This window comes from Cheilinus undulatus, linkage group 4 (assembly GCF_018320785.1).
Source record: "Cheilinus undulatus linkage group 4, ASM1832078v1, whole genome shotgun sequence".
Classification (NCBI taxonomy): Eukaryota; Metazoa; Chordata; class Actinopteri; order Labriformes; family Labridae; genus Cheilinus; species Cheilinus undulatus.
Window position 1 is genome coordinate 1,211,017 of NC_054868.1, and position 14,528 is coordinate 1,225,544.

Genomic DNA, 14,528 nt, shown 5'->3' on the forward strand with positions numbered 1-14,528 from the left:
TCTGGTAGACCCTCATGGTCTCCATACAGATCTGGTAGACCCTCCAGAGTCTCCAGACTGATCTGGTAGACCCTCCAGAGTCATAACAGCCTCTATGAGCAGAGCAGACCCACACGCTCACTGAACAAAGAGCCCTGCCTTCAGTTAACATTACTGCAAAACTTAAACCCGGCGTTAAATTTACTGAGTGCGGTAAAGAAAACAGTCCATCTATTTTCTGTTAAAAACATCCTGCTGTCTGTAAACATGTGGGTATAACTTTAATATATGACAACACACATAACCTTTATGACTGTCATAACTCTCCTGATATAGAGCTTTATTTTCAGAGCTCTAGTAAAAACGGGTTTTATGTGTTCGAACAGATGCAGAAGCAAACAGAAGATTAAAATATAAACTCAGAACAATATATCAGTTATCTCTCCTCTCAGTTAAGGTTCAGGTTCAGGTTCAGGTTAAGCACCTCTACTAAAGAAAAGAAAACAATAAGCCCCTCCTACCACAATTTAAAATTCCTAAATAAGCCCCTCCTACCAGAATAAAAAAAAAATTCCTAAATAAGCCCCTCCTACCAAAAAAAAAAATCCTAAATAAGCCCCTCCTACCATGAGGATGACGATGATGCAGATGTTTTTAGGATCCTTCCAGAACTTGTCTCTAGGGATCACTTTGGCGTAGTGAATGAGGCGAAGGGTGAAGACGAGCAGACACAGCAGCTCCACCAGCATGGTCACCTGAACGAGCACGACACAATAAAAACACAGTTAGCACACGGGACTGTCTGCGGAGCTGGATTTTACTGGTTCAAACTGGTTCAAACTGGTTCAAACTGGATCAGACTGGTTAAAACTGGTTTGAAATGGCTCAAACTGGTTCAAACTAGTTCAAACTGGATCAGACTGGTTAAAACTGGTTTGAAATGGCTCAAACTGGTAAAAAACTGAATAAAACTGGTTCAGACTGGTTTAAACTGGTTTGAAATGGCTCAAACTGGTTCAAACTAGTTCAAACTGATTAAAATTGGATCAGACTGGTTAAAACTGGTTTTGAATAGCTCAAACTGGCTTAAAAGTGATTAAAACTGGTTCAGACTGGTTCAAGCTGGTTTAAAATGGCTCAGACTGTTTCAAATGAGTTCAAACTTGTTTAAACTGGTTCAGACTGGTTTAAAATGGCTTAAACTGGTTCAAACTAGTTCAAACTAGATTAAACTGGATCAGACTGATTCAAACTGGTCAAAACTCATTTAAACTTGTTCAAACTGGTTTAAACTGGCTCAAACTATTTTAACATGTGGTCACTTCTTCAGTTTTTTGCTGTTACTGCTGAGATAAAATCATGTACCAGTTAATATTTAGCATCACAAACTCTGTCCATGTTTAAATTGTTATTACAGACTCTTTTATAAGGGTGAAGGAACTACAAATCCCACAGGTCACTGGGATTCCTCTCCTCATTCACATTGAGTTTGTTTAGAGTATGGCAGCAGATTCTGTCGTCACCAGCAGCCAACAGTCCACCTTCATGACCACAGTAAATGTTTCCATAGTAACAGCGAGCTCCACCAATCACAAACACTGCTGTGACACTCTAGGATTATGGGTAGTGTAGTTCTTGCCCCTGAGATCCTGTATAAACCACATGTTCTCCATAGAGCCAGATATCAGAGAGGTAGCTCGTGGTCAGTCTACCTTTAACGGTGATGACATCACAGCGAATAATCAAATCCAATGTAGAGGAAATACATTTGATTTTTACTTTGGAGACGGCACTGAACACTGCTGCTGTCACAGATACGGCTGCGTCTCTAAATATTAGAATATCATGTAAAAGTTCTTTTTTTCATGTGATTTCACGGATATAAACTTTCATTAAATCTCGATTTTTCTCATTAAAGGAAAATACTCCCAGAGATTTTTTAGTTTTAATCTTGATGATTGCAGCTCAGAAAACTTTAAAATCCTCTAACTGATGACTTAAAACATTCTAATATTTAGAGTGGAGGATTTTTGACTTTCATGAGCTGTAAATCATAAATGTTTCACTTGGAAGTTTAACTTTTTAAAATTATGAAAAAAACACCCAACTCTTCCATGATATCCTAATCATCAGAGCTGTGCCCTGATGTCCCAGAGCCCAGCCTACTACAGTTTAGTCTAGTTTAGTGTAGCTAACCCTCACAGGAGGGTGTTTTAGAGCAACCTTCTTACCCAGATGGGCAAAGGGACGACGGCAGGCTCCTCGAAGATGGCGAGGGAAAGATCCACCAGGATGAAGAAGTAGAGGAGGACCTTAAGGATCCAGTGGTTGTAGAGGAGATAAAGCCTGAAAGCACAAAACACCGTAGGCATTAAAGTGAGGAGGCTGGGGTGGAGGAGGTGAAGCTTTAGTCTATAGAGGAGGAGGCTGGGGTGGAGGAGGTGAAGCTTTAGTCTATAAAGGAGGAGGCTGGTGTGGAGGAGGTGAAGCTTTAGTCTATAAAGGAGGAGGCTGGGGTGGAGGAGGTGGAGCTTTAGTCTATAAAGGAGGAGGCTGGGGTGGAGGAGATGAAGCTTTAGTCTATAAAGGAGGAGGCTGGTGTGGAGGAGGTGAAGCTTCAGTCTATAAAAGAGGAGGCTGGGGTGGAGGAGGTGGAGCTTTAGTCTTTAGAGGAGGAGGCTGGGGTGGAGGAGGTAAAGCTTCAGTCTATAGAGGAGGAGGCTGGGGTGGAGGAGGTGGAGCTTTAGTCTATGAAGGAGGAGGCTGGGGTGGAGGAGGTGGAGCTTCAGTCTATAAAGGAGGAGGCTGGGGTGGAGGAGGTGAAGCTTTAGTCTATAAAGGAGGAGGCTGGGGTGGAGGAGGTGAAGCTTTAGTCTATAAAGGAGGAGGCTGGGGTGGAGGAGGTGGAGCTTTAGTCTATAAAGTAGGAGGCTGGGGTGGAGGAGGTGAAGCTTTAGTCTATGAAGGAGAAGGCTGTGGTGGAGGAGGTGGAGCTTCAGTTTATAAAGGAGGAGGCTGGGGTGGAGGAGGTGAAGTTTTAGTCTATAAAGGAGGAGGCTGGGGTGGAGGAGGTGGAGCTTTAGTCTATAAAGGAGGAGGCTGGGGTGGAGGAGGTGGAGCTTTAGTCTATGAAGGAGGAGGCTGGTGTGGAGGAGGTGAAGCTTTAGTCTATAAAGGAGGAGGCTGGGGTGGAGGAGGTGGAGCTTTAGTCTATAAAGGAGGAGGCTGGGGTGGAGGAGGTAAAGCTTCAGTCTATAGAGGAGGAGGCTGGGGTGGAGGAGGTGGAGCTTTAGTCTATAAAGGAGGAGGCTGGTGTGGAGGAGGTGAAGCTTTAGTCTATAAAGGAGGAGGCTGGGGTGGAGGAGGTGGAGCTTTAGTCTTTAGAGGAGGAGGCTGGGGTGGAGGAGGTAAAGCTTCAGTCTATAGAGGAGGAGGCTGGGGTGGAGGAGGTGGAGCTTTAGTCTTTAGAGGAGGAGGCTGGGGTGGAGGAGGTAAAGCTTCAGTCTATAGAGGAGGAGGCTGGGGTGGAGGAGGTGGAGCTTTAGTCTATGAAGGAGGAGGCTGGGGTGGAGGAGGTGGAGCTTCAGTCTATAAAGGAGGAGGCTGGGGTGGAGGAGGTGAAGCTTTAGTCTATAAAGGAGGAGGCTGGGGTGGAGGAGGTGAAGCTTTAGTCTATAAAGGAGGAGGCTGGGGTGGAGGAGGTGGAGCTTTAGTCTATAAAGGAGGAGGCTGGGGTGGAGGAGGTAAAGCTTCAGTCTATAGAGGAGGAGGCTGGGGTGGAGGAGGTGGAGCTTCAGTCTATAAAGGAGGAGGCTGGTGTGGAGGAGGTGAAGCTTTAGTCTATAAAGGAGGAGGCTGGGGTGGAGGAGGTGGAGCTTTAGTCTTTATAGGAGGAGGCTGGGGTGGAGGAGGTAAAGCTTCAGTCTATAGAGGAGGAGGCTGGGGTGGAGGAGGTGGAGCTTTAGTCTTTAGAGGAGGAGGCTGGGGTGGAGGAGGTAAAGCTTCAGTCTATAGAGGAGGAGGCTGGGGTGGAGGAGGTGGAGCTTTAGTCTATGAAGGAGGAGGCTGGGGTGGAGGAGGTGGAGCTTCAGTCTATAAAGGAGGAGGCTGGGGTGGAGGAGGTGAAGCTTTAGTCTATAAAGGAGGAGGCTGGGGTGGAGGAGCTGAAGTTTTAGTCTATAAAGGAGGAGGCTGGGGTGGAGGAGGTGGAGCTTTAGTCTATAAAGGAGGAGGCTGGGGATGGAGGAGGTGAAGCTTTAGTCTATGAAGGAGAAGGCTGTGGTGGAGGAGGTGGAGCTTCAGTCTATAAAGGAGGAGGCTGGGGTGGAGGAGGTGAAGCTTTAGTCTATAAAGGAGGAGGCTGGGGTGGAGGAGGTGGAGCTTTAGTCTATAAAGGAGGAGGCTGGGGTGGAGGAGGTGGAGCTTTAGTCCATAAAGGAGGAGGCTGGGGTGGAGGAGGTGAAGCTTTAGTCTATAATGGAGGAGGCTGGGGTGGAGGAGGTAAAGCTTCAGTCTATAGAGGAGGAGGCTGGGGTGGAGGAGGTGGAGCTTTAGTCTATAAAGGAGGAGGCTGGTGTGGAGGAGGTGAAGCTTTAATCTATAAAGGAGGAGGCTGGTGTGGAGGAGGTGAAGCTTCAGTCTATAAAGGAGGAGGCTGGGGTGGAGGAGGTGGAGCTTTAGTCTTTAGAGGAGGAGGCTGGGGTGGAGGAGGTAAAGCTTCAGTCTATAGAGGAGGAGGCTGGGGTGGAGGAGGTGGAGCTTTAGTCTATAAAGGAGGAGGCTGGTGTGGAGGAGGTGAAGCTTTAGTCTATAAAGGAGGAGGCTGGTGTGGAGGAGGTAAAGCTTCAGTCTATAAAGGAGGAGGCTGGGGTGGAGGAGGTGGAGCTTTAGTCTTTAGAGGAGGAGGCTGGGGTGGAGGAGGTAAAGCTTCAGTCTATAGAGGAGGAGGCTGGGGTGGAGGAGGTGGAGCTTTAGTCTATGAAGGAGGAGGCTGGGGTGGAGGAGGTGGAGCTTCAGTCCATAAAGGAGGAGGCTGGGGTGGAGGAGGTGAAGCTTTAGTCTATAAAGGAGGAGGCTGGGGTGGAGGAGGTGAAGCTTTAGTCTATAAAGGAGGAGGCTGGGGTGGAGGAGGTGGAGCTTCAGTCTATAGAGGAGGAGGCTGGGGTGGAGGAGGTGGAGCTTTAGTCTATGAAGGAGGAGGCTGGGGTGGAGGAGGTGGAGCTTCAGTCTATAAAGGAGGAGGCTGGGGTGGAGGAGGTGAAGCTTTAGTCTATAAAGGAGGAGGCTGGGGTGGAGGAGGTGAAGCTTTAGTGTATAAAGGAGGAGGCTGGGGTGGAGGAGGTGGAGCTTTAGTCTATAAAGGAGGAGGCTGGGGTGGAGGAGGTGGAGCTTTAGTCTATAAAGGAGGAGGCTGGGGTGGAGGAGGTGAAGCTTTAGTCTATAAAGGAGGAGGCTGGGGTGGAGGAGGTGGAGCTTTAGTCTTTAGAGGAGGAGGCTGGGGTGGAGGAGGTAAAGCTTTAGTCTATAGAGGAGGAGGCTGGGGTGGAGGAGGTGGAGCTTTAGTCTATGAAGGAGGAGGCTGGGGTGGAGGAGGTGAAGCTTCAGTCTATAAAGGAGGAGGCTGGGGTGGAGGAGGTGAAGCTTTAGTCTATAAAGGAGGAGGAGGCTGGGGTGGAGGAGGTGGAGCTTTAGTCTATGAAGGAGGAGGCTGGTGTGGAGGAGGTGAAGCTTTAGTCTATAAAGGAGGAGGCTGGGGTGGAGGAGGTGAAGCTTCAGTCTATAAAGGAGGAGGCTGGGGTGGAGGAGGTGAAGCTTTAGTCTATGAAGGAGAAGGCTGTGGTGGAGGAGGTGGAGCTTTAGTCTATAAAGGAGGAGGCTGGGGTGGAGAAGGTGAAGCTTTAGTCTATAAAGGAGGAGGCTGGGGTGGAGGAGGTGAAGCTTTAGTCTATAAAGGAGGAGGCTGGGGTGGAGGAGGTGGAGCTTTAGTCTATAAAGGAGGAGGCTGGGGTGGAGGAGGTGGAGCTTTAGTCTATGAAGGAGGAGGCTGGTGTGGAGGAGGTGAAGCTTTAGTCTATAAAGGAGGAGGCTGGGGTGGAGGAGGTGGAGCTTTAGTCTATAAAGGAGGAGGCCACACAGAGATTTTTTAAGTCAGAGTGCAGTAAATCTGTCTTTCTCTCCTTTAAAATGTGTAAAATTCAGCAGCATGATTCTGCATGCGATGTATTCATCACTGATTCCCTTTGCTAAGAATGCTGCATCCCCGTCTCTTCTCATCACTATCATAGCATGGCTGTTGTGTAACGGAATATTTCATTTCATGGTGAACAAAAGCTGTTAGCGGTTTTCTAAACTAAAAAGAAGGAAAAGGTGCATTTATGGTTGACTTTTTGGCATTTTAGTCATCACCTTGTTGTTTCTGTGAAGCCAGTAGCCACCATAGTAGGACAGGAGCTTGGGCTGAGGATGTGATTGGTATTTCAGTGTGTTTAAACAGGAAATTAAAGGTCTTACCTTACGGCCTGAGGGGACGTGTCGAAGAAGATGTTCCTGTTGTACTGAGCGTCTGAAACGTAGACCGAGGCCAGGTCGAAATCCTGAAACACACCAACACAACGGAGGATGAGTTTTATGAGGCGCTGACTGAACCTTTTAAAGATGATGGATGGTCCAGATTCACATCTGTCCATCTCTCAGAGCTTTAAGCTGATTGGCTCGTTCCCGCTCAGAGAATGAACAGACCAATCAGCATCATCGGAGGAGAAGGGGGTGGTACAAGCATGGTTTAGTTGAAGTGACCACAACCCTGTAAACAATATGGATTTGAAGAACTGTTGGGTACAAGAATCCTAAAGTCCTAAATATAAAGTAAACATAAAGGTTACTGTTCAAACCATCAAAAACTGCAGGCAAACATCTGAAGTCTGTGTAATCTGCATTATTGTCAATGTTTTGGTGCCAGACTTTGCATTAACACTGGCAGATTTTGGTACAAAAATATAATTGGGAATTACAAGTTTTCATGCATTCCTGTATTTCTGATTTAAAGAAATCTAATTATGTGGTATAGAAAAATGTATTAGGTACTGAGGATTTTGATGGTCTTGGGGGGGTCTTACATTAGGGACCGGGCCCTGATCTGAATATAAAGCTGTGTTTCCATCAGTGGGTCTGGTTTAGTTCGCGTTTCCACAGACACCCGTGCCCTCGCTTGGTGGGCGGGGCTGTAAAGGTGATGAAAGTGAAGTCACAGACAGCGCGAGTCTGCTGGTCCAGCTGCAGAGTTATAGAAAGGATGAGTGACAGAAATCAGTAGAGAATAAGCAGTAAACAGCTTTATTTCAGCTGAAAGTGCTTTTTAAAAAAATAACTACATTAATGATGTTAACCGCTGTCAGCGCAGATCCTCAGCTGATGAATACGTGTACAGAGATGTTTAGAGTCGTAACGCTACGTTAATGTGTGAATATATCTAGTCTAGAACAGTTTATACGGTAAAATATGAAAGTTTAGAGCTGTAATGTGAGAATTCACCACATTAAAAATAAAGTAAAAGTTCAGCTGGTGTTAAAATTGAGCTGGATCAAGTCAGAAATCCTGGAGGCGCTGATCTCGTTTTACAATAGTCTGCAGCCTGAAGATTCAGGCTCTGCTTCGTGTTCTTAAAATTCAGGTCCAGATAAACGTCAGGAAACTTGATTTGTGGCCAGACACCAGTATCCACACACTGGGAAACAGTTTGGATCTCCACTGAGTCCAAATAGTTCTGATTTAAGCAGATATTAGTTCGTTTTTCTCCCGTTTTCGCCGCTCCTCACAAAGCAGACTTCCGTGTTTTGTGGCTGGAGGCGAGCAGCCGAGTCGTGTGCTGACGTGACGTCAGTGTTGCCCCTATTGTTGTGTGTAGCTCCGCCTTTTTGGTACGGATAGGTAAGACTGGCACTCCTACAGAAGGGTGCCGAAAAGTGGGACAGTGTGGGTCGGTTTTTTGGGACCCTTTCCAACTTTTGCTCTACAGAAACGCAAAAGAATGCGTGCCGTACCACAACAAACTGAGCCGGACCGCTTGTTGGAAACGACCTATAATTGACCCTAAAAGCAGATCCATTTAGTCAGTGAGAACATGAGCTAGAGTTAATTTCGTCAACTAAAACTATGACTAAAAAGGCCTTTTTTCCCATGACAAATCAGACTAAAACTAACAATATTATATCTGTGATGACCAAAACTGGCTAAAGAATAAGTTTATTTTTCATCAAGATGACTAAAACTAGACTAAAATGTAATGTAGTTTTTGTCAGACATTCTAAATCTGTGATATTTCTCCACTGTGGGCAAATCTGTCAAAAACAACACATCTGTATCTATTCTGCCTCTCAGCTGTAGAAAGCAGGGACCCCAGGTTTAGCAGAGAACTCATTACCATGATTTGGTACCAGATTTAAGGAAGAAAATAAATGCTTGGACTGAAAGCAAAGACCAAAATGTGAGGACTTATTATGGACTAAAACTAGACTAAAATGTTTTGAGGTTTTGTCGACTAAAACTAAAGAGGGTAGAAATGACTAAAATGTGACTAAAACGAAAATGCATTTCATTTAAAGACTAAAACTAAGACTAAAATTAAAAATTGGAGCCGTACTGGAGTACGGTTCATGTTTTTCCTCTAAGCTGCAGGGTAGAAGTGGACGTAGGAAGAGGTCTGTTGTTGGTGTCTAAAAAAATCAAAACCTCCACAGCAGCACGATTGAATTCATGTTCTGTAACTGCAGGAAGAATTTCAGACACTCTTTCATGTATTTTTGTCAAAATGACGGCGTCATCTGCATACGGTTGACTTCTCTTTACATGTCTTGCAGGAGCCGTTGTTAAAAAGTGAGGCAGTCCAGGAACAGCGCCCTGTGGGACTCCTGCAGAACACATGAAGGCTCATTGATGCCGTCAAACAAACAAACTCTTCTACTGCATTACTACTGATTCCTCAGAGGACCTAAAAACCAATCAGAAGTCCTGAACCATCGGGAAGATTTCTGACTGAAGTAGCTGCTGATGGATTAGTAGACTTTAGACATTTCTGCTGGATCTAGTCCTCTCCTCTTCTACACAGATGTGTTTCTGAGCTCATGCTTGTTTCTATTCTGCAGGAACCGTGTAGTTTTTCAGGTATTCAGCTTTCTGACAGCCTTGAAGCGTGCTTGTTGACCATGCAGCTGCAGCCTGACTGTTAAAAGTTGATAATAAAGCTTTAATGAGGACAGGAGTCCACCGTTTACTGCAGCAGTCATCTGAGAGCTCACAAACATGAACACATGATCATGACGGTGTCTGCTCACCTCTCTGCTTTTGGCTGGAGCTGCTCCTTTCTCTCCTTTCTCTCCTTTTTCTCCTTTTTCTCCTTTTTCTCCTGCTGCCTCCGTCTTCTGCGTTTTCGCCTCCATCTCTGCCTCCTGCTCGATATTTCCCCTCAAACTTTATCAAACTTTCCAGAACTTCGTCACTCTTGTTTATTTGTCCGCTCCAGAGGAGTCCGTGTCGGTGTGAGGAGACTTTTCCTCCATCAGCCCTCCTCTCGGTCCTTGAACGCTCCTGTCTGCGCCTCAGTCATAAACCAGGGCTGGTGAGGCGTTCATGGACTTGGGAAAAAACACACTCTGTGACGTGGACAGACTCCTAACTGTAAAAAAGCATCTCAATCACACTATTTGGCATCAAACTAGAATAAAACAAAGATATTGGGCAAAAAATGAAAAAAAAGAGTAATATAAAACGATATTGACAAAAAAGTGACATGAATAAAAACAAACATCTAAGTCAAAAAAAGTGAATCAGACACAAATGTACAAATAAAAATATGTAGAAATATTAAAAATGAAAACTGGGCAAGCAATAAAACAATGATAGATGCATTTTTAATCGTCCAATAATCTCCTTTTTTGTTCACAGTAAAAATGCAGCATACTGAATGAGCTTGCTGATATAAATTCGTTTATGAGTTTGAAATAATGAAAAAGAATTTGTTGTTTGTTTTTTTGTTTTTCATTTAACTGAAGGAGTGATAGTCAGATCGTTTTAACGTTGACTGAATCTTTTACTGACTTTATTTTGAGACAGTGAAGGTGTCACGGAATGTCATGTGACCCTCAGGATAACGGAAACGGAGAGAGAGACGTTCAAGGGAAACGATGAACAAATGAACAGTCGTTTCTTACTGATTATTGATCCAGTTTATAAAAAGTAAAAGTTTATTCATGATCATCAGTTTGGCTCGATGACGTCACCAGGACGTCAAATAAAATGAAAATAACGTAAACAAAGCTTTTTGAGTTTAAAACGTCGATCACAGAGAAACCTATAAGCCTAAAACGGTGGCCCTAAAAATAAATATAATAATTAAAAAAAAAAAAAAAACACGAGCTAGAGAAGAAGTGGGCTATGGCAGTGGTTCTCAACCTGGGGGTCGGGACCCCTTTGGGGGTCGAACAACACGTCGAGGGGGGTCACCGGCTGCCTTACTAAAACTATGAATATTTTTTAAATGACACATTTGACACTTAATACCAATTTCGCTCAATTGCAACACATTTCCATCACCTTTTCCACCAATTTTGCCAATTTTTAACATTTTTTGCCACTTAAGAGCCATTTCTATCAATGTGGAACCCTTTCCAACACATACCTCGGCCTGTTTTTGCCCCTTCTAGACCAATTCTTGCCACTCTCCACCTATTGTTGCCTCTGTTGACCTCTCATTGCCACTATTAACCACTTTCTAAGCCCATTTTTTCTCATTTCAACCACATTTCACTACTTGTAATGTCCATATTTGCCAGTTTAACCCATGTCTGCCCATTTTCAACACGTTTCTGCCTCAGTAAAGCTCTTTATGCATTTTAGACAAATTTTTCCTCTATTTCATCAAACTCCCCACCCATTACAGCCACATTTTAATCCCCTTTTACGTGCATTACTTTTTAATGCACGTGTTTGCCACTTTTACCATACCAAAAGTGCTACAGTGGCCCCAAAGAAAAAGCTATATATGTTAGCTAGAATGTCTTAAAAGCAATATAAAATGTTTCTGTTTCATTAGATAATTTTCCATTTTTTCATTTCATGAAATAACATAAACAACAATCAGCAGCACACAGATTACATGTGAAAAACTCCTTACATATACATCCAGTCTCAAATACTCATAATCCTAAAAACTATAGAATATAACCACCATTATACTGTCAGAGTACCAGCGCACAAAAGCTATGAACGTCTGCATCTAAAATACTCTGATGATTGCCTGCATGTCTGTGAATGACACAGACATTAGTGCTTTTTGTGTCTTATACATTCAGAGAAATACTTTATGCATCAGTGAAACGTTGATGCTTTTGACCTTCAGGGCCACCGTAGACTTGCGTTAAAACCCGCCAGAGTCGAACTGAATAGACTCTGAAACCAGCTCCAGTCCCTACTGTTCCTGGTCTGTTAGTATCTACATTAGTAGAGGAGGTCTAGCTGTATTTGTGTATCGGTGCTGCCCCCTGCTGGTCACTCTGCAGGATGACACCACACTGATACTTGGTCTGAAAGAATCAAAATTCAGACTTTATTCTAAAATTCTTCCATGGATCCATCATAAATCCTGGACATGACATTTATTCATGTTTACTGCAGAACAACAACAGGAAAACACATTTATACTGTTTGAATAGAATGATAAATAAACATTTATACTGTTTGAATAGAATGATAAATAAACATTTATACTGTTTGAATAGAATGATAAATAAACATTTATACTGTTTGAATAGAATGATAAATAAACACATTTATACTGTTTGAATAGAATGATAATTAAACACATTTATACTGTTTGAATAGAATGATAAATAAACACATTTATACTGTTTGAATAGAATGATAAATAAACACATTTATACTGTTTGAATAGAATGATAAATAAACATTTATACTGTTTGAATAGAATGATAAATAAACACATTTATACTGTTTGAATAGAATGATAAATAAACATTTATACTGTTTGAATAGAATGATAAATAAACATATTTACATGTTTGAATAGAATGATAAATAAACATTTATACTGTTTGAATAGAATGATAAATAAACATTTATACTGTTTGAATAGAATGATAAATAAACATTTATACTGTTTGAATAGAATGATAAATAAACATTTATACTGTTTGAATAGAATGATAAATAAACATTTATACTGTTTGAATAGAATGATAAATAACATTTATACTGTGTTTGAATAGAATGATAAATAAATAAACAGAAAATGTACCACCCTCATGTGCTGACATCATAGATCTGTCTTCCCCTGGGTCCCCTGGTCTGGGCCCGTTTAGGCGTCATGCGTGTTTGTTGGAGGTTGTCGTGCTGATGAGCTGCAGCCTCCCTGATCTCCGTCTTCTTCAGTTTCATGGAGATGTTCCACCATCATCACCTCCTTCATCAATAATCCATCACAGCTACAGTCCAGCGGCTTGCCCTGTATTTACTCCCTGCCTTCCTCCATTAAACCGCTCTCATGTTCGTCTCTTTGTTCCCTCAGCTGCTGCTCTATGCTGGTTTCACATCAGGTACCCGGGGCCCCCATCCAAGTACACTTGACCGCCAAAGTCTTTTCACCTGATCCGTGTGAACACCAGTGTACCGTACCTGGGCCCTGTTCCCGGGTCAGCTTTAGAGGTGGTCTAGGGCCCGGATCATGAGGGCTCGAGGTGTGAATGCAACCGTGCTCGAGTACGGGCCGAGCTGTAAACGTCTCCTGTCTGTCCTATCTGTGCGGGACGGGTCCATGTCATCCTCTGAGCTACTCTCTCCCTGTGTTTTTCCTGATTACACCTCCAGAGGAGAAATACCAGAACATCCAGCACTAACATTTCAGAGAAGAAAACTAAACCTTTATCACAGTTATGACCACCAAAGATCAGTTTTAGCTCGTCATAGTTGAGTCAATAAAGTTTTACAAAAGCTTTTTTAATTGGTGACCCTCTTTACAGGGCCGTTAATATCTAAGTGGATCTATGGTCTTCACTGGTGTATGACCTCTGACCTCTCCCCTCCCCCCTCACCTGATGTCACTGCTGATAAAACATTCATTACAGCTGACAGACAGCATCACCACCCCTCCCTGTTACCATGGAGACACACCTGAACACACCTTAACGTGTGCTGAATAATTCAGTGTCAGGTATAAAACAAACGCTTCATGTGAAACATTCAAAAGCAGCAGGTAGCTGAGAACACGCCGTCACGGACAAAAGGAAACCTACAGCGTTAATAATGAAAGGCTGCAGTTCCTCTCATGGCCACTAGAGGCTGAGTGTAAAGCAGCTTCAGTCTCATCCACTCCCATGTTAAAACGTTAAAATGTCCGTGCATGCAGCAGAAATAAACATGTCTACATCCAGGTTCAGAGGCCTTTATGGAGGCACACTGGACAGGGGAATTTGATGCCTGCAATATGTTCCAAAAAAGTTGGGACAGGTGTTAGAAATGACAGTGAATTTTGAAGAATATCCAAAAAAAACTAGAATATTCCACAGGTGCAAAGGTTAATCTAGAGATTTATTGTCTTTCTTATTTCAGTGGGGCAATGCCAAACCAGGTTCTGAACGAGTTACAACAGCATGGCTTCACGGTAAAGGAGGGCGGGGCTTAGGCTGGCCTGCATACAGAAGGCAAGGCTGGATTATTAGGGTTTATTAGCTTCAAAGGATGACATCATCTTCAAAAGCAAGGATGTAATGTTTGATAGGCTTTAAAGATGAAATCATCTTCAAAGGCAAGGATGTAATGTTTGATAGACTTCAAAGATGAAATCATCTGCAAAGGCAAGGCTGGAATGTTTGAGAGGATTTAAAGATGAAATCATCTTCAAAGGCACGGATGGAGTGTTTGGAAGACTTTAAAGATGAAATCGTCTTTAAAGTCAAAGATGGAATGTTTGATTAGCCTTAAAGGATGACATCATCTTTAAAGGCAATAATGGAATGTTTGATAGATTTCAAAGATTAAATCATTTTCAAAGGCAAGGATGGAATGTTTGATTAGCTTCAAGGGATTACATCATCTTCAAATGCAGAGGTCAGAATGTTTTATAAGCTTTAAAAGAAAACATCAATCTTAAAGTCAAGGATGGAATGTTGTATAGGCTCTAAAGACCACATCTTTAATTATTTGGCGCTGGTGTAGCTCAGTCTGTAGAGCGCCATCAGATCCAGTCCCAGTCTCAGTTAATGTTTGTTGAATGGCTTCTCTCTCCATATTTCCTGTCTCCCTTCAGCTGTCCACTTGAATAATGACAAAATTCCTTTTAGAGAACATCTCTAAAAAATAATAAAATAAATACAATTAATTTGTATGGACAGATAAAAAACTGCTTTATCCAAAATTTTTCAAAATTAAAAAAAAAAAGAAAAGAACTAAAAAGCTCCTTCGACAGATTTCCAAAACCAAAACTTTTATTCCTTTTTCTTAATTTATTCGGAAAAATGTACAAAAAAAAAGAAAGTGTGAGT

The 14,528-nt window shown here is 43.0% G+C and overlaps 1 protein-coding gene across 1 annotated transcript in view; it reads right to left on the bottom strand.

Moving 5' to 3' along the window:
• The window catches only part of tpcn3 (two pore segment channel 3), a 41,212-nt gene extending 31,640 nt beyond the window's left edge, over positions 1–9,572 (bottom strand). Inside the window, exons 1-4 of the mRNA XM_041784326.1 lie at positions 9,309–9,572; positions 6,490–6,572; positions 2,211–2,325; positions 606–734 (exon numbers count right to left, since the gene is read on the bottom strand). Of these exons, the coding sequence (XP_041640260.1) occupies positions 606–734; positions 2,211–2,325; positions 6,490–6,572; positions 9,309–9,413 (432 nt within the window). The 5' untranslated portion in view covers positions 9,414–9,572. The remainder of the gene's footprint in view (positions 1–605; positions 735–2,210; positions 2,326–6,489; positions 6,573–9,308) is intronic.
• Positions 9,573–14,528: the final 4,956 nt, after the last annotated feature.